Consider the following 18,644-nt stretch of genomic DNA (forward strand, 5'->3'; position numbering starts at 1 on the left):
ATGCTATGCAAGGGGGATCTATAACAGCCTATTGTCTACCAGAATGACTAGGGTTTTGTAAGTTTTTTTCATGTGAAACTAGCCTGCTTTGCTGACCCAATAATAAAAGTACAGGTATTGCATTTGAGCAAACGATGTATTGGCACAATGGCAAGTTTTTTATGTTTATTGTTATTTATTATTTTCCTTAACCAGTGTTTTAGTGATTGTGTTTGATGCACGGTGAAAGACGAATGCTGTGTATTTGAAGATGTGTAAAATATGTAAATAGTGCAACATCATAAGTATGGTGGTGAAATTAAGACTAAAATACATTCATTTCAATTGACTATCATCTTCATTATCCATGAGCCCATACTTGGATAAAAGTGCGCGAGTTAAAAATTAAAATGAGAAAAAAAAAATTGAAAAAAAGACTACATTTATTGTGGACTCAATTATCATCATTATTATCATCAATGAGTCAAAACTTTTAAGGAATTTATATGTGAGTGAAGCTTAAGAGTTAAAATGAAGATGGACTCTAATAAACAAGTGTCTTGGCATCATCTAGGAGTCAACATTTTTATAAGAACAATAGTGATGGACTCTCTATCTTGAGAATTAATGATCAAGATAAAGACACAGGAGGTATTTCACAGGAAGTGATGTACCATGCTGTGAAATAGACACTACTGAAAAGTGGTTGTTTGTGTTTCATTCATAATAAAATTTTTAATTTTGATTGTGTTTTAATAATTTGAAGTCTTCGTGAAGGGTAAAATGTAGATCTAGAGGGTCTGATATTATTGCTACACTGTAACCATTCTTACGAACAATTTCACAAAGGATGTCAAAAGAAAAGTAAAAGACAGCAAACACATTAGCACCGTTTTCCTGACATTGTCGCCAAGGCGTCCAAGAGAATCTATTTCCTTCTGTTTTCATGTTATGCCAGTCCATTGTAAAGAAGTGTACAAGACTTTATCTCCTGACATTGAGCACATTAGCACCGTTTTTCTGACATTGGCACCAAGGCGTCCCAGAGTCACTATTTCTAAAGAAGTCAGAGTTTCATCATGAGGTAGACATACTGCTATATAGAAGGAATGGAATAAAGCTGGATCCCCTGAAAATAAGATTAAAAATCATTTATAATTCACAAGAATAACAACTTAAATAGAAAGTGTTTTGTTTCAGTTTTTTCTGTGGGCCTTTTCACTCATTCTTGATCAGTGGTAATTGGAATGAGTGAAATAACCCATAGGAAAATAAGAAAAAGAAATAAGAATAAGTAATGGACACGATAGCATTACAACAGCTATACATTTCAATCTAATTTGTTGAATGTTGTATCAGGTTTTCCAAGAGTGAGTATCAAATGGAATCCTACCAGGATAAACCAGAAAATCTCCACCAAATTTATTCCCCGGAGTTATGAAATAATTCTGCTGCCAAAGATCTTTAAAAACATGGTATTGAAGACCTTCTGCATCAGTCTGAGGGTAGCGCCAGTCTTGGTAAGGTTCTGTAGATTCTATATTCCATAGACTTTCTGAAATGTAAGTCCAGTGGAATAAATGACATCAGAATTCCATCCATTGGACATTAAAGGTTAAGTCAGCAAGTATAATACAGGAAGTTGCTTGTTTGACCAAAATGGTGCTGAATGGGGGTATTTGATTCTAAATAAGTAAGTGCAAATGACTGATAAAGTTGGATACCTGTAAAAAGTTGAACAATAGCATGCTCTGGTTTGATATCAGGAATATCAATTTGATCAATATCAAAATCTTCTTCTTCCTCTTCTTTGTCTTCTTCTTCATTATTTAAAGATGAAGAGTCCCTTTCAGTGTCTTTATCATCATCTTTCATACTTGTTTGGATTTTATCTGGTATGGCTTGATCAATTTTTAAATCATTCTGTGATTCAAAATTTTCTGCCGTTTGTAGTGCTGCATTCGACTCCTTGCTTTTATTTTGTAATTCCACCTGTCTTAATTCTTCATGTTTACGTTTTTTAGTTTTCTTTCCTTCAATGATTAAATGCTTATGCTGTTGAATTTCTTTCCTCCTGGCGTCTTTGAATAATGGAATCTAAAAAATTTGTGTGAAAGATTCAAAGAAAAGAAAGAAACTTCGGTTTATGATTATTGTGTCTACCAGCTAGTCCTTGGTCTAATGAATCGCTTGAAAATAAATCCACTACTGATCAAATTGAGTCAAAATTATATCAGCTGGTTGCATCAAGGGTTGGTGTGTATCAAACTGGTAATACCCTTAGTTAATCTTACTTGATCTTCATAAGACTTTTGTCTCAGTTCTTTAAACTGTTGAACTTTTTTTTCATCCACATATTTCTCTAGATTTTTACTTATAACAATTTCCCCTACACCTAAAACAGAATAAATATACTTGGATTTTGAGGCATCACATAATATCTAAAAACCTTCACAATAGTTTGAGTGAAATTGCAAGAAAATTGGAAGGGTGCTCATCGATGCAATCAAGCTTCCCCAATACACATAAAAAGTTTAATGAACCTCTTTAAATCCTTTAAAATTTTGGCAGAAGGTCCATTCTGTAACTAAATTGCTCAGCTGTACTTGAGGTTAAGGCAGGGTGCGCATTATATTCACAATTATACAGTATGTTTGTTCTCACCTGTATCAACTAATAGTTTAGCTTCATAGAAAGCCAGTTGTAATGGTAGACCAAGATGTATATTTTGTCTGGGAGCACGAGGCAAGGATCCCACTAAATTACCAACAATTCTGTGTTCCTTTCTTAATGTAATCACATCTGAAATTAAAGTTATCAAAAGTTAGAAAAGGGGTAATAAAAATGCTGTCTTTTTGAGACATGAGCTACCTATGTCCTTCTTCAATTCACAGACAGAGTATGAGCAGTTAAAATCTGGACCATTTGGTAGGGGTAGGGGACACATAGAATGGGAACAGTGAGAGGGAAGGGGGCAATTAATTTGAAGCTATAGAGAGAGGGAGGGGACATACCTTTATGATCCCAGACAAATATTTTACCATGAGTGTAGTACAAACGGATCTTTTTTCTCTCTTCTCCTTCCATCTTAGTATTGCTGAATAAAGAAATAAATTGCACTTTAAATCACTGAAAAAATATGCAAGTAAGAGAATCCAGTCTGGGACAGGCCCTGTTTTGAAGGTACATTTAAGACACAAAGCAATGGTGTGACCATCAACCTTACAATTTTTCTGGCTTGTCAAACCACAAACCGTTGACACAGCGCAGGCAGGGAAGGATAAACTGCAGAAGAATATAGGAACTAAAAAAACTCTCAAGTAGGCTACATCTTTGAGACGGGAATATCGTGTAGTCACGTGTAGTTGAGGTTTCTGGTTATATGATCCTAGTGCCAATATCATATTTAAACTGATCAACCAACTGTCAATACTTAATCAAAGGAAAATAAAGCGTAATTACCAAAAACAACCCGATTCATTTCATGTTATTGTTTATTAACATGGGGGCTGCCATCTTGGATTTTGATGCACAACACATTAAAAGTAGTTTTGTTCGAGAAATTGACTGAATGCAAAGTGTATACATTAAAAATAAACAATTATCAAATTTAAATGAAATAACGTTGTTGAATCAAGCAGGTGAGGTCAAATTTATTTTATAAGCAAAGCCAATTCTACTAGAAGGTTTAAAATGCTGGGCATCATTAAAGGCTTAGCCTCTTTTAATCCAGACTTAATTCCTTTTTGATAAAGTGTACAGTTAAGACTGGTCAATTCTGTCTATGTTGACACCACGTGAAGTTTCCCGCGAAAGTATCACGTGGTCAATATTGCGGGAAAGCTTTGTTTTGGTAGAGTAGTATATGATCATTTCCCTATTCAGAAGCTAAAAACAGAGTAAAATGAATAACCAAGACTTAGATCAGCGATTAAAAGAGATTCAGAGGGAATATCTCGACTTTCTGGACGATGATGTGAGTAGATTTCAGTTAGAAATTCTGAGAAATTGAAGGAATGTTAGACTCTTAACTCTCGACTAAGATCTTTGACAATCCTTTTTGCCCGATCCCCTGCTCTTTCGCCCCTTTGCTTTGGGTCGAGGAGTTGGCCTTTGGACACCAGTTCGTACTTTCCGATATAACTAGCTCGCTGATTGAATTACCCCAATCTACAATCTCTAGTTACCTAGCCAGAAAACTAATTAATTAACAGCTTAGACTTAATCCCCGAAACCAACTGACTGCCCCCATGGCGTCTGCCCTTGTTAACCCACATCCCTGCCCCATAACTCTGCACTTGTCACCCCATATCCACTGCCCTTGATGCCTTATATCCACTGCCTGTGTTGCCTTACATCCACTTCCCTTGATGCCTTATATCCACTGCCCTTGATGCCCTTTCCCTGTCTTGTTGTCCCCTTGCCACTCCCCTTGCCATAAAGTATGCATTGAATTGATTATTTATTACAGGAAGACCAGGGTATTTATCAACAGAAGGTTCGAGATATGATCCTAGACAATAAAATAAGACTCAACGTAAACATCAACGATCTACGCAAGAAAAATCCTAAAAGAGCTCAGTGGTAAGTTTTGATATGTGTCTTAGTCTGTAGTTATACACAAAGTTTTAATTGCAGTGGGCAATGATGGAAATTTTAAAAAGACATAAACATTATCATGCCAACTAAAAATTAATTATATTGAAGTACAGTTCAAATCATGGACCTTTTTTTTTCTTTCAGCTTATTGAATGACAGTTTTGAAGAATTGATAGCATTTAACAGAGCTCTGAAAGAATTGCTGGCCTCAGCTGATCCTCTCTATGCCAAGCAACATGAAGAGTTCTTTGTGGGATTTGATGGAAGGTGGGTACCAAGTATTTTATAATAACCCAGTCTAGTTTTTCCGAGAGAGAGAAAAGAAACAACCATAATTTACAAGGATTCCAGCTTAGCTTCATTAGGACCCTCTCTACCAGCTGGTCTTTGGCTAAACCTCTTGGCATTAATCTGTTCTGAATTATTATCGTAATGTGATGCATGTGACTTGCTTTGTTTAACATCTTCGATCTTTTTTACAGTTTTGGAGCAAAGCATGTAAATCCCAGAACCCTCACTTCTCGTTTCCTTGGCAACATGGTGTGTCTGGAAGGTATTGTCACAAAATGTAAGTAAAAGTTCATCTCTAATATCCAGTTCCATTTCAATTGCGGGAAATCCCAAGTTTTAATATCTAAAACTATTTTGCACATTCATTATTTAACCAATAAGAGATCAGTTAAGTATATTTTCAAATCCAAACACATGTTCTCAGCAAGTATTCAAATGACCATATATCTTTCAGGCTCATTGATCCGGACCAAAATAGTCAGAAGTGTACACTATTGTCCAGCTACTAAAAAGACCATAGAGAGACGTTATACTGACATGACCTCATTAGAGGCTGTTCCGTCCAGTGCTGTCTACCCCACAAAGGTATGTTATTCATGAAAAATCAATGCCAAGGATCAGCCGGTAGAAAGGATCCTGGTGAACCGAAGTTGTTATCCTTGTAAAATATCCTTTCTTTCTATTGTTTCCCTCATTGTCCATGGCATTGCTTATCTTTTCAAGCGCTCCAAAAATGCAAAATTTGAGACGGTTCCCTTCTTTGTAGGATGAAGATGGAAATTTGTTGGAAACAGAATTTGGATTGTCTGTGTACAAGGATCACCAAACATTCAGTATCCAAGAAATGCCTGAGAAGGCACCACCAGGACAACTACCTCGATCTGTGGACATCATCGCTGATAATGACCTTGTTGACAATTGTAAGGTATGTATGGATTACTTTTACTCACAGCAATTACTGTTTTATCAAACTGATTACTTCCACTTGCAGCAATTACTTTTATTTGCAGCAATTACTTTTACCGGCAGCAATTACTTTTACTTTAAATAAATATCTGTATTATTACAGCCAGGTGACAGAGTCCAAGTTATTGGTTTATTCCGATGTCTACCAGCCAAGAAAAATGGTTACACTTCAGGCACATTCAGGTATGCAAAGTAATTTCTAACTTACTATTGATTGAATCAGAGTTGAATTATTCGTTGGCCTCAAGGACTAGCAGGCTATGTACCAGATGAGCTGTTTTGATAAGTTTTTTGTCCCAAAAACGTCAGCCACATTAGATGAGCTCTTGATAGGTTATTGGCTTTAATTGCTGATGTTAATTTTGTTTCAGAACTATTTTGATAGCCAACAATATCCAACTATTGAGTAAAGAAGTAGCTCCACTCTTTTCAGCAGATGATGTGGCCAAGATCAAGAAATTTGGAAAGCAGAAAAGTGCTGTAAGCCATTTTGTATTTTTTTAATTCATTCCTTTGGTGAAAGTTAAACTATGGATTATGGATTAACAATACTTAGTTGTTTCACCTATTTATCACTCCTCTTTCTAGGATGTATTCGAAGTGTTGGCCAAGTCCCTGGCTCCTTCAATCCATGGACATGAGTACATCAAGAAAGCTGTGCTGTGTATGCTTCTTGGAGGAACAGAAAAGATTCTGGATAATGGAACAAGGCTTAGAGGGTAAGTAGTCATCAAAATTTATAGGTCAATTGGAGCCAAAGCTACAGCTCGATTGGACATGACTTCCAAATTGACAGCTGTGTAATACATAATTCATTTGGGTTTGTTTTGTTACAGAGATATCAATATATTATTGATTGGAGATCCCTCAGTAGCCAAGTCTCAGATGTTACGATATGTTTTGAATGCTGCACCTCGTGCTATACCTACCACTGGACGAGGTTCTTCTGGTGTAGGTCTAACTGCTGCTGTTACTACTGACAATGAAACAGGTGAGTGGTCTTTTTCAAACCAAGGCAGGAGCTGTGGCTCAGAGAGTTAGACATGTGCATGCTAACCTGAAGTTCCAGAGATCAATCCAAGCAGAGGTTAACATAATACCTTTTGATCAGAAGGAAGAACTCTCATCAAATTTGATTAAGCCAGGACCTTAAAGGACATATGGTACTCTTTTCTAGGTGACAGACGTCTGGAAGCTGGTGCTATGGTGTTAGCAGATCGTGGCGTCGTCTGTATTGATGAATTCGACAAGATGTCGGACATTGATCGAACGGCTATTCATGAGGTGATGGAACAGGGACGAGTCACAATAGCCAAGGCTGGTATCCATGCCAAGTTGAATGCTAGATGTAGTGTCTTAGCTGCAGCCAATCCTGTTTATGGACGGGTGAGTGATAAATCAAAATTCAATTCAATTAAGTTTGGACTTGAGCTCTTAAGGTTATAGCGCCTTTGGACAATCCAGTCTACCAGCATTGTTGAGTCAAGTCAATGGCTTATTTTTAAATCCAAAACCAATTTTGTATTACAGTATGACCAGTATAAAACGCCCATGGAGAATATAGGACTACAAGACTCTCTGTTGTCTCGTTTTGATCTGTTATTCATCGTCCTGGACAAGATGGACCCTGAACATGACAGACGTATCTCAGACCATGTGTTGAGGATGCATCGCTACAGATCATCTCAAGAACAAGATGGAGATGGTAAGTACTTGTTCTTTTTTTTGTTGGTTGGATTTCATGGGAACATTGCCACTGTTGTTGGAGCTGTGGGTTGAAGCTTTACGGCAATTCAGTAGCTTCGTCCCAAAGAATTCTACAATTTTGGCAGAAACTAAAACAGACTGAAATCTAATTGTAGCTATGGCAATGGGTAATTCTGCCAGTCTCCTAGCAACACAAGATCCTGACAAAGAAAGAAATGATGAAGAAGAAGAGACACCAATGTATGAAAAATATGATGCTCTGTTACACGGCGCCACTCGCTCTAAAAAGTAGGTACTCATTTCTTTTAGAAAATATTCAAGCGCTTAAAATTTGTATGAAAGTTAAAAATCTACAATCCACAGGCTGACCAAGATAAGAACCCATGCACTCCAGTTGTTGTCAAGTTTCCAATGGCCAAACTGACTTAGCTGCTGTATTTAATGGACCTTATCTTTTATTACAGAGACCGAATTGTTAGCATGGAATTCATGAGAAAGTATGTCCACGTAGCGAAAGCTTTAAAACCAAATTTGACCAGGGAAGCATCAGACTATATAGCAGATGAATATACTAAATTACGTAACCAAGACAACCTCTCTCAAGACCATATTGCCAGAGTAAGTTTGAATTCAGTTAAGGTAGCTTCTGAAGAGCTTTGATGACTCCATGAGCTCCTCTGGATTTTCCAGCTTTTGATGTTATTGATGCACACATAAGAGACTGATGAGACATTGAGGTTTGGTTTAAATTCCCTCATTGTGTTTTGAATGAAACTATGGTAATAAATGAGTTCTCTTTTTGCAGACGCAGCCTGTGACAGCTCGTTGTTTGGAAACCATGATTCGTCTATCCACTGCTCATGCTAAAGCCAGACTCTCCAAAACAGCAGACTTACAAGATGCCCAAGCTGCAGTGGAGCTCATTCAGTTCGCCTACTTCAAAAAGGTATGACACAATACAGTTCTTTGGTTTGAGGCCTCTTAATGATGCCTGATCTCTACAGAGTCGAAGATGTCATCACAAAGGATATCACTGATACACATAATGATGCAGTTCTATTTGTCATGTGACTGGTGTGTACCTCTTGGATATAGATGGCACTGTGTTCCAGAAACAAATCTGAAATTTATTTTAATCCATCACTTTTAGGTATTGGAGAAGACCAGAAAGAAGAAGCAGGTTTCGGATGATGAGGACAGCCAAGGTGAAGAAGAACAAGTAGAGAGACCAAAACGTAAAAAGTAAGTTCTATTTTGACGAACTTATCTTAAGACCAAAAGCAAACTGGTTTTGGCTGAAGCCATGTATGGACTAGAAGTTCTTTATGGAAGGCAAGAGCTCCTCTGTCTCTTTCACATATGTGCTAAGGATCTTGTTCACTGACCAAAGACATCTGCCATTTGCCACGCCTTCTAATTATTTCCAACTTCCAATACCTTACCAACTCTTCCAATTCCTGAACATTTAATGATTTTTTATTCAATCTCCTCTTCAGGAAATCTCGAGATGCCAAGAAGCGACCTCAGCTCAAGGAAGGAGAAGATGGTTATGATCCGTATGACTTTGAATCTGCTGAGAGCACTGCCAGTGAAGATGGTAAGTACAAAGACCTCCCTGAACATTTTCTCCTGGTAATCATATGCCACAAGTGGGTAGGTGGCAATAATGATGGTTGGTATAAGAACCCTGATACGAAAGTCTTTGGACTTTAGCTCCAATGTTTTCATGCTTTCTGGATATGAATGAATACATTTCCAAATCAGGCATTTCATGATGATTGTTGTTTCTCTTCAGAAACACCCGAATCCTTGGACGAATCAAGAAAGAAACGAAAGAAGGATGATGTTGCTATGGAAACAGATGAAGCACCAGCAGCTTCCTCTAGTGGTGACAAAGGAGAGATAACTGAAGACAGGTGAGTACTGTCAGGTATTCATGGTCTATGACAGGTATTCTGTTGATTCCAGTGCCATTGTCCAGAACCAGCATAGACAGCGTAAGGTGAAACTAAATTGACAACCCTTAAGATGTTGAGGACCTACTTGACCATATCTTTTAGATTGATTGTTGAAAAAATTAATCGTAAAAATTTCCTTTTTTTAATTTCAGACTCAAAACCTTCCGAACGTGTCTGTTCAATGTGTTTAAAGCTGCCCATGCTCAGTCTCTGGAGTTGGAAAAAGTGCGAGAGGACATCAACAAGGAACGGTTTGGAGACGAGTTTACAGAAAATGAGATCAAAGCAGCCGTGGACAAAATGATGGACGCAAACCAAATTATGTTATCAGACAATGTTTTGTTCTTGATCTAGTTGAACTTTAGGATTGATTTCTGGCAGCCAAGTGAACTTTGTTGAATCATTGGTTGGACAATATGAAGTAATCTTTCGTCGGTTATTTTTGATGCAAACATTGTTCGAAGATGTGGTCATCTAAACTGTATATATGTATAAAATCAACTCACAGACCCCCTATTGTAGCTATGGACCTGGTTCCAACTAAGACACTGAAGGACCGAAAAACCTAAAACTGATTGTGCTCTAAAGAGCAGAGTGGATAAGATTGGAAGTAGAAGCAACATGAACTTAAGGATTCTGCAATCCACCCACTTTATACTAACATGTATTCAAAGAATAAAATGTATTATTTGTTAAAAATTCTAAATGGTACTTTTGTTATTTCAATTGGTATTTAACCAAGTTGTAAAAGTATTTTCATCTGGGGGAAAGAGATCAGGGCAAAGAGATCAGTACGGTCGCCAATCTTGATTGTTCGGAGGGGCAAGTGATATATCCGTAGGGGCATTGGTGTATGGTGTGTATTTGCAATAATGGAATTGGTCCATTGTCAGAATTTTTTCAGGGGGCAATTCATTTTTTGGGGTGGCATTGCAGAAGCTACGGCCTGAGAGAGATCCTGGATTACAACCCCCTGCCGAGAGTTTTAATTTAGACAACTTCTCGCAACTGATTACTTAACTAACCTAATTATCTATTCTGTTGAACGTAATTATCACGGATTTAGCTGCGTGGAATTTATTAATTAGGCTTTTTGCTTTATTAGAATCTACCGCGACAAAGAGGGGGTACGTGCCCCCCAAAGAAAATTGGTTTGTATCTAACAATTGTACCAGTTAAAGATATCTTATACGGTTTGGCCACAAAGTGCGATGTATCAAATCAATTCTATTTTTCCTAAATCTCCATACAGAGCCCTCTAATACGACCATGTGAGACTTGTACCTAAGGATCTGCCGCAATTTGAATTCGAACCTTGTCAGTTGTCACCGCATTGTCCCAAGTCGATTTGTACCCCCAGTCTCGGGACAAAGTAACCTAACTTCAACATCCTTCAAAAATGCAGAAGAGCACCGAATGAAAGATAGAACGTAGAATTGGTTGTTTGCTGTAGTTCGTGGGTTTCAGCTCTGATTTTTCTCGTGAACAGGTAGGTGTATATTATTATGGACAAATTGGGTGGCAAATAAACTTGTTCACCGATCTCAACATGCATGATAGTTGAAGATCGTGTGTGGAATTGCTTGTTGGCTATTTTTCACAGATTTCGAAGTTGAGTTTTCTCGTGAACAGGTGCATGGACAAATTGGACGATCACATATGCTTATGATTGAGGGTCGTGTGGGGAACTGGTTGTTTTTGGGTTTCGGAGGCGAGTTTTCTCGTGTTTGTTACAGGTGTAGGTGGGCCAAACGGAAAATGGTGTATGGCGTTGATTATAAATCATCGATCGGTTTTTATCTACACAATGGTAAAAAGACACCTATTCTGACGTGTGACTTGTGACGGCGCTATATAAGCCAGATCCTGACCACGCCCGCTTAATCAACAAGTTCCGAGGATACGCCGTGCTCAGTGCTTGCAACACTTCAGTTAAGTCTGAAAAAGTGTTGCTCTTAAGAAGCAACAATTGAAATATTACAAACTCTGGTCGAAATGGATGAATATAAAGTTATAGAGGTACAGTCGCTTATTTTATTTATGTTTTTAAATTATTATTATTTCTATTTTGTTATTATCATTATTATTATCATTATTATTATTATCATTATTATTATTATCATTATTAACTTCTTTTTACCGAGACGGATTAATGACAATGAAAAAATGTTCCACTAAAGGTGGTACGATCACTTTATTTTTTTTAAATCATCATTAATTTTTTTATTACCATTGCTTCATAAATTTTTATTTTTTTTTAAACTTTCACTGAGAATTTTTTGCAATGTAATATAATCGGAGGGGCAATGGTTATTAGTATGTGGTTGCCGTAGTGGAATTGGTCTGTTGTCAGAATTGTTTCAGGGCGGCAATCAAATTTTTCGGATATTAGCTATGTTCTCTATCTAATGCTTCGTAAAAACGACAACCCGTATACCGCACAATTAACACATGATTACATGTATATAAATACAGTCTATAATGCTATTACCACCTGTTGATGTTGATTCTTTCGTTAATTAATGTTTCACACCACTTCCCTATAATTAACCTGACATTTAATCAATGATATGTGCCACGTTATGATCCAAACAAGATATGTTTGGCGTCCTTTTAGTAGGCCCCATTTCAATGAGTTCGCTTAAAGGGATTGTAAAGAGAAAGTAGGGGGGGGGGGGGGGGGGGGGGAAACATTGCTTGTGGTTCATAGAAAAGCCACTGGTTTTATGTTCCACCTTTCTTCCATCTACTCGGACGGAAGTAGACTACTGCTCAGACCATCTCTCAGACCATCAACTACAATCTAAACCTGGGGTAGATATGATAGATGAATCGGGAAACAATATTGGATTATTGAAAATAGAGGGTACAAAAAGGTTCAGCGCTTTTGAGTAACTTAAAGCATGTATTACTTTCCAGGAGTCTCCTCCGGTCGAAAACGGTGTACAGAATCCGATAGAAGAGGGAGAACAACCTCCTCCAGCAACTAGAGAAGGTAAGCAAAAACCAAACCTTTCGCTTGGCTAAAAATAGGTGCGTGCGCATATCAAAGAATAGGCGTGTTCGTACATTAAAGGAATATGCGTGCACGTGCGCGAGAATAAGAAATTAGGATTAGGTTTTTGCGCGAGATTAAGAATAATGAGAACAACAAGTTTGTTGTTGTTGAGATAAAAAGCGTTAAAATATGATTTGAAATAGTAACCATGGCAACGTGATAACATGATATCCAATGTTCTCCTTAAGGTATGATAATTATTAAGATTTGTATCTTATTTCAAATGAATGAGCATGTTTCATAGAAACCAGACTAGTTGAAAAAGACTCTATTTTTTCTTTCTATTCTTTCTTTTCTTATTATGTTTATTATTTTATTGGATTGAAAATAAAACATTCTGAAAATCACTAAGAAGCAACTGTCAAGAAATTTACCCTTTTTCCCCCTTTCAATGCAGAACAAAAAGCGACCCAGAGGAAAGTCAATGATGATTCGATTGAAAGCAGTAGTCTGGGGAAGCCTAAAGGTGGTTGTAAGTTATCCACCACCATCTTCATAACGTTTGGTGTTCTTATTGGAGTGGTGTTATTGGTAACAGTCATATATTTCACCAGTAAGTGGCAATTTTACGGGAATAATGGCGAATTGTGGGAAAGCTAAACCCCAGAGCAGTATGACAACATCTTTGGGTTTCGCTATCTGGCAATTTGTCTGAGTTACATTTCAGGCTTTGATTGGTAAAATATACTTCGCTTAGAACGCTATTGTGGTAGAAAACTTGTTAGATTACAATGGAGACCTGACAAAATTGAAAGAACTAATGCTAAGAATTGAAGAATATGGAAATTTCACAAAAATACGGTGATTCGTTTGGTACATATTTCCTCATAGTTCTTTATATTTTATTTAGTTATATTGACCGACGGGGAAAAACAAAATAGTGAAGGCAATAAAGCAGCCATTGGTAAGTTTATAATTTTGTTATTTCTTTGTTTTCTTTCTTTCTTTTTTTTTTCGAGATCTGTGTTGGTAATTGACGGACATTGGCCATTTTATGAAAACATGATTTAAAAGAGTACAATTCTTTGTTTAAAATTATGAACTTTTCTCGTACAGGTTTACCAGGAGTAACGGAAACAACTGGAAGTACAGGTAAGCATCAATATCTTTTTACGAACCCAACAATCAAATCATATTATTTAGTGCATTGCGGGAGTGTACATTGCGTATCATACAATAAGAAATGTCAATAGTCACCATAAAACACTTCTGGTAGTTGAAATAGAAGGATCCGTGCCATCTTTGTAAAACACGAATGTTCCTTTCTTATAGCATTTTCTTTCAAAACAAAAACTGCTTTGAATTATTCTGTTTATATTTTGAATCCAAATAGAGTTTTCAGCATCAGAAGATGATGATGGCAAATTTTTAGACGGAGGTGAATCAAATGGACAGAGACAGAGTCAGCCAATAACCCCCACTACCAAGCAACCAAATAATCAGGGAGGAGGGTTTGATCAGAATTTGCTAAGAGGACTGCCACGGCCATCCAAGGCAGCTACTACAACAGAAACTCCAGTTAATCCCCAGGGAGGATTTGATCTCAAATCGCTGCGAGGACTACCACGGCCATCCAAGGCTTTTAATACTACTGCTACATCCACCACTACCACCAAGGCACCAGCAATTCCTATGGGAGGAATTGATCTCAAATCGCTGCGAGGACAACCACGGCCATCCAAGGCTTTTAATACTACTGCTACATCTACCACTACCACCAAGGCACCAGCAATTCCTATGGGAGGAATCGATCTCAAATCGCTGCGAGGACTACCACGGCCATCCAAGGCTTTTAATACTACTGCTACATCTACCACTACCACCAAGGCACCAGCAATTCCAATGGGAGGAATTGATCTCAAATCGCTGAGAGGACTACCACGGCCATCTAAGGCAGCTACCACAGAAAATCCAACTGCCGTGGCACAAGTCAATCCTACGGTAGGATTTGATCTTAAATCGCTGAGAGGCCGACCACGTCCACCTGTCGCAACTATTATGGCCGAGACAGAAACTTCAACGACCACGACACCAATTAATCCTAGGGAAGGATTTGAACTAAGATCGCTAAGAGGCCGACCGCGGCCACCTGTAGCAACTATTACGACCATGCCCACAACCAAAGACACCGCAGTTGAAAGGCTCGATTCTAGTCTTTTACGTCAACGGCCTGAGCGTCCAGTTCTAACGATCACAACCAACGCAGCGATTGAACCGGTTAGTGACAAACAGTGGAGGGCCCTCTTTACAGCGGTAGTACCAGCAGAAGCGACTGGCCGCCCATTGACATCCTCAGACACAGTGAATACTACAGCTTCGTCAATAAAAAACGGGGATGATGGTACGACTGGTGGTCAATCTGCAGCAGCTCATGTCGTAACTACAAATATGGACATCACAACTGAATCACAAGGTATAACTTTTGACCTGTGAAAGTATTGAATTTTGGTATTATACCGTCAAAATTTCAAGAAATTTTTAATGATTTTCAGCTCAATTTAAAGTCACGAGCTAATAAAAAATCAAAAAAGAAAAAAAAACTAGACTTTTTTGTGACTTTTCTGTATTTTCTTTTGAAAAGATTAAGAAAGATTTCATTGTTTTCAGATGAATCAGTAAACACAACAAATAAAATCATCTAATAAGGTAAATTTCTCACAAACCCGAAAACTCATATATTTTTTTTAAAATCGCACCTACATGTATCTCTGTGTATAATATAAAAGTATCCACAATTCATGTTGTAATAATATACATATACAATATATTTCTTATGAAATATTGCAGAAATCGCTTTTAAAACCCGAATCATCCCTCACAGAAAAAAACAAACTTCACGCCTGTCTGCATTTCCTGCAATCCAACACTAAACACTATACCCATTTTTTTTATTAGCAAATCAAGGTTTTTTTTTTAACCTTTTGTTGTTTGTGTTCCATGTTGGATATTTTAATATGATGAATAGCTATTTTTTTTAATGTTTTTATTCTTTAGGTCTTTGTATTGTTTTTTTTTTTCATTGTTATGTACAAGTTTATTTGAAATAAACCATATTTTTTCTACTTCACTCTTGTAATTTCCAATTGGTCTGGGTCATAATTGTGCCTGGATACAGGGTTTAATATAGAATAGAGCTTTAGTCTTACCAAAAGATATTTTAAGCAAATCAATTCCAATCTCTACTTCATAAAAAAATGGTGGTAATCCAAAATGTTCTGGTTGTAGACTAGATCTACATCAGGTCAAATTAATTTGCAGAGAATCCCCTCCATTGAGGTAAAACGTACCTAAACGTTGTGATATATCTTTCATTGTTTCCCAGCAAATTTCCTCTTTTATTTGAATTGAAATTTTTCTTTCAATCAGGAAACAGTGATGACATTGCATATGAAACTAGTGAACCGATTTATGAATATTACGATCATACAGAAGCTTATTTCAAGACGGCAGAATACCCAGATTATAAAGAGGGCGACACAAGCGAAGAATTTATGTCTTCAACTATTGCAACCAACAACGAGCCTAGTTCGAGCGCATTAGTACCAGATGTACCAAATGGCGATAGATCTACGACTAAGATACCAAATGGTGGTGGAAGGCCTGTTATACCCAAAAGACCCAACGGGTCAAATGGTGGTTCAAGACCTAACATACCAAATAAAGGTTTCAGACCTAGCGGGACAAATACCGGTTTTAGACCCAGCGGAACAGACAGTGGATCTAGGCCAAGTCCATCAGCATCAACTGATATTTCCGAGTCGAATGGTAAGAGGATTCATACCAGAGGATGATATTGATTCGGAAAACGGAGGTATTCTTTTAGAAGGAAATAGAGGTGCTTTCTTAACATCTGTCCTTTTAATGCTACCTAAATAACGCTTTATTTTCTGTCATTTGAAAACATGAAATTGACATAGGTTTTTCTCTTATGTTTGATTTGTTGCTGATTTTGCCATAAACTGTACATTATAATTTGCGGCTTTATAGGCCTTTATTAGGGGGAGATAACCTAGTTATTGGAAAGAGAATGTATTAATTACCAATTTAATAAAATGAAATTTCTGCACGTAGATGTTGTTTGTCATTGGTCTGTACATGTATATGTGTTTGTGCATGCTCGTCAAAAGTCTTTTGACATCACTTTTGAATAACAGATTACTCACCTGATGACACTTTTCGTTCGAGGAGTCCATTGCTATACATTTATTGCTTCAGATCGTGTCATGCCTTGGACGAGATTTTTGGTTAATTGAATTACTTTGTTTTATACGAATTATTCAATAAATTGGCTATTGCAAATAAGCTAACAGAAAGTACCGTGAAGGTCTCACAAATTGCATCATTTTCAGGATGAAAATCCAACGTTTCAATGTGGATTTGCTCAAATATAAAGAAAAATTGAAAGCGTTATTAATCTTGTTTATTCTCAACCATTTGTAGGCTGGATTGAAAATGTTCAACACCCAAAATTAACTGGAAAAAAGGTAAGTCTGATTTACAGTAACCTATATAATATACCACTTATTTATGAAATACTTATTCATTTATGGTTGATATACTTTCTCATGTGAAAAGCAGATTAGCTGCTACCAATGTTTCGCCAAATGTTGTTTTTGATTTCGGGTTTCGTTGTGTGGAGTGTAAGTATTAGTTTATTTATAGCAAACTGCCAAAAAGCCCGTGTCAAATCTAGGAAAATACAACAAACGCTCAAAACTTTTGACACCATGAAGTATTATAAGATTAATACCACAACAACTGTGGTAGCTTGTCGTCTTTGTGGTAAACTTTAATCTATACAAAACCTACATGTCTGACATTTCCTCTTACACACACAATTGGATGCCAAAACTTTCATGTGTATGTTTCATTTAATAAGGCTTCATTGTACGCAAACGTCTTTAAGGAGTTACGAATTTTATGTAATACATATTTATATCTTTTCAGCTAAATTACCAAGACCAAGAGGTTAACACTCGAGATACAACTTTCAAGGTTTTTCTGTTCATTTTAAGTTTAAGAAATATGTTGGGTTTAAAGAACTACATTAAAAATGACGTTTGGAGTAATGGTGAAGAATATAAGGACATTTAAAGGTTCAAATTGATCAAGATTAAAATACGTTATTTCGTTTCCTAACCCGAGGACATTTATTTTTTTATTATTTCATTTTTGTTGTATATTGTGATCTCATTTGCAAAGTTACTATCCATTTAGAATTTTTGTTTCAGTTTTGTGTGTTACCTTACATACCTCCCATATTAATTTGTTTAAATGTAATTGTGAAGGTTATATTGGTTTAAGTTTTTGAATACAATGAAATCTAGGAGTTCAATTAGGGAAATTTCAACAGATTTTTTGAAAGAAAAACTAACAGAACTCAAATGTCATCATATCGAATCATGAATATGTATTAGATGTCATTATATGTCTACGCTTTTAATAATTTACAAATGGGATCAGATTGAAATAGTTGAGTTTAAAGTGGGTCATTTTTGACTGGAATGTAAACAATATTATAATACAACTTCTTGCTTATTGCGGCTTTCAAAAAGGGCCTGAATATATGATATAAGTCGCCCAAAAGTTACACTGTAATAGAATGGTTTATGCGGCGTTTGAGATTCTGGTCGTTTTAATGGGGGTTCTGGATTGTCTATAAGAATTATATATTTGAACTATGTATATGCCACTAGCTAATTTCCACTCCACAGTAAATGTTGAATGTAATCTGTTTCATTATCTAGATATTATTACTTATTTTTAATCAATCGCATATTATTTTTTTAATTGATATCATTTTACATGTCATTAGTTCGAAGCTAGAGATAGTTTAAAGGGACAGGTGTTGATATTCAGATTAAGGTCGAAAGTAACCTAATCAATTTTGATTGTACCGTGAAAACGAATTAACAAAATTAAATCTGAGTCACCTACTTTCACTATTCTGATTACTGCGACTGTCAACGTCAATTCTTTTTAAACGAGACCATATAGGAAGCTTCATTTGCCTGTTTTTTTTCCTGAAAAATATTAATAATACTGGATTTATTTCCCTTTTCAATTTTTGAAACCAAAAGAAACCA

At 36.6% G+C, this 18,644-nt stretch overlaps 3 protein-coding genes across 3 annotated transcripts; 2 read left to right on the forward strand and 1 right to left on the reverse strand.

Annotated features, from left to right (window-relative positions):
• Positions 1–406: 406 nt before the first annotated feature.
• On the reverse strand, positions 407–3,475 carry LOTGIDRAFT_236781 (hypothetical protein). Its single transcript, XM_009067887.1, has 7 exons — positions 3,442–3,475; positions 2,994–3,076; positions 2,644–2,781; positions 2,274–2,374; positions 1,704–2,076; positions 1,373–1,534; positions 407–1,108 (listed from the first exon to the last, which is right to left on the reverse strand). Exons 2-7 carry the CDS (start codon positions 3,064–3,066, stop codon positions 924–926), a joined length of 1,032 nt encoding a protein of 343 aa, XP_009066135.1. The 5' UTR covers positions 3,067–3,076; positions 3,442–3,475; the 3' UTR covers positions 407–923.
• Positions 3,476–3,822: 347 nt separating this feature from the next.
• LOTGIDRAFT_207383 (hypothetical protein) lies at positions 3,823–10,206 on the forward strand. Its single transcript, XM_009067888.1, has 19 exons — positions 3,823–3,955; positions 4,451–4,563; positions 4,723–4,845; positions 5,061–5,146; positions 5,324–5,454; positions 5,636–5,794; positions 5,939–6,018; positions 6,207–6,315; positions 6,424–6,554; positions 6,672–6,826; positions 7,013–7,221; positions 7,366–7,540; positions 7,698–7,830; positions 8,007–8,160; positions 8,348–8,488; positions 8,693–8,784; positions 9,039–9,139; positions 9,338–9,458; positions 9,653–10,206. Exons 1-19 carry the CDS (start codon positions 3,884–3,886, stop codon positions 9,852–9,854), a joined length of 2,487 nt encoding a protein of 828 aa, XP_009066136.1. The 5' UTR covers positions 3,823–3,883; the 3' UTR covers positions 9,855–10,206.
• A 1,008-nt stretch (positions 10,207–11,214) lies between these two features.
• On the forward strand, positions 11,215–17,652 carry LOTGIDRAFT_236783 (hypothetical protein; the record flags this gene model as incomplete). The annotated part of the gene is made up of 9 exons (XM_009067889.1): positions 11,215–11,519; positions 12,420–12,495; positions 12,956–13,111; positions 13,409–13,462; positions 13,615–13,650; positions 13,892–14,971; positions 15,925–16,323; positions 16,999–17,042; positions 17,506–17,652. Exons 1-9 carry the CDS (start codon positions 11,496–11,498, stop codon positions 17,650–17,652), a joined length of 2,016 nt encoding a protein of 671 aa, XP_009066137.1. The 5' UTR covers positions 11,215–11,495.
• Between the last annotated feature and the right edge of the window lie 992 nt (positions 17,653–18,644).

This window comes from Lottia gigantea (assembly GCF_000327385.1).
Source record: "Lottia gigantea unplaced genomic scaffold LOTGIsca_87, whole genome shotgun sequence".
Lineage (NCBI taxonomy): Eukaryota > Metazoa > Mollusca > Gastropoda > Lottiidae > Lottia > Lottia gigantea.

Bases quoted from the DNA above. Each gene is read 5' to 3' on its own strand.
- LOTGIDRAFT_236781 (XM_009067887.1), bottom strand. From the start codon at position 3,066: ATGGAAGGAGAAGAGAGAAAAAAGATCCGTTTGTACTACACTCATGGT. The intron at 2,375-2,643 runs GTGAGAACAAAC...ATTCTGTTTTAG, and splicing joins TAAACTATTAGTTGATACAG to GTGTAGGGGAAATTGTTATA. The intron at 2,077-2,273 runs GTAAGATTAACT...CAAATTTTTTAG, and splicing joins AAAAGTCTTATGAAGATCAA to ATTCCATTATTCAAAGACGC.
- LOTGIDRAFT_207383 (XM_009067888.1), top strand. From the start codon at position 3,884: ATGAATAACCAAGACTTAGATCAGCGATTAAAAGAGATTCAGAGGGAA. The intron at 7,541-7,697 runs GTAAGTACTTGT...ATCTAATTGTAG, and splicing joins TCAAGAACAAGATGGAGATG to CTATGGCAATGGGTAATTCT. The intron at 7,831-8,006 runs GTAGGTACTCAT...CTTTTATTACAG, and splicing joins GGCGCCACTCGCTCTAAAAA to AGACCGAATTGTTAGCATGG.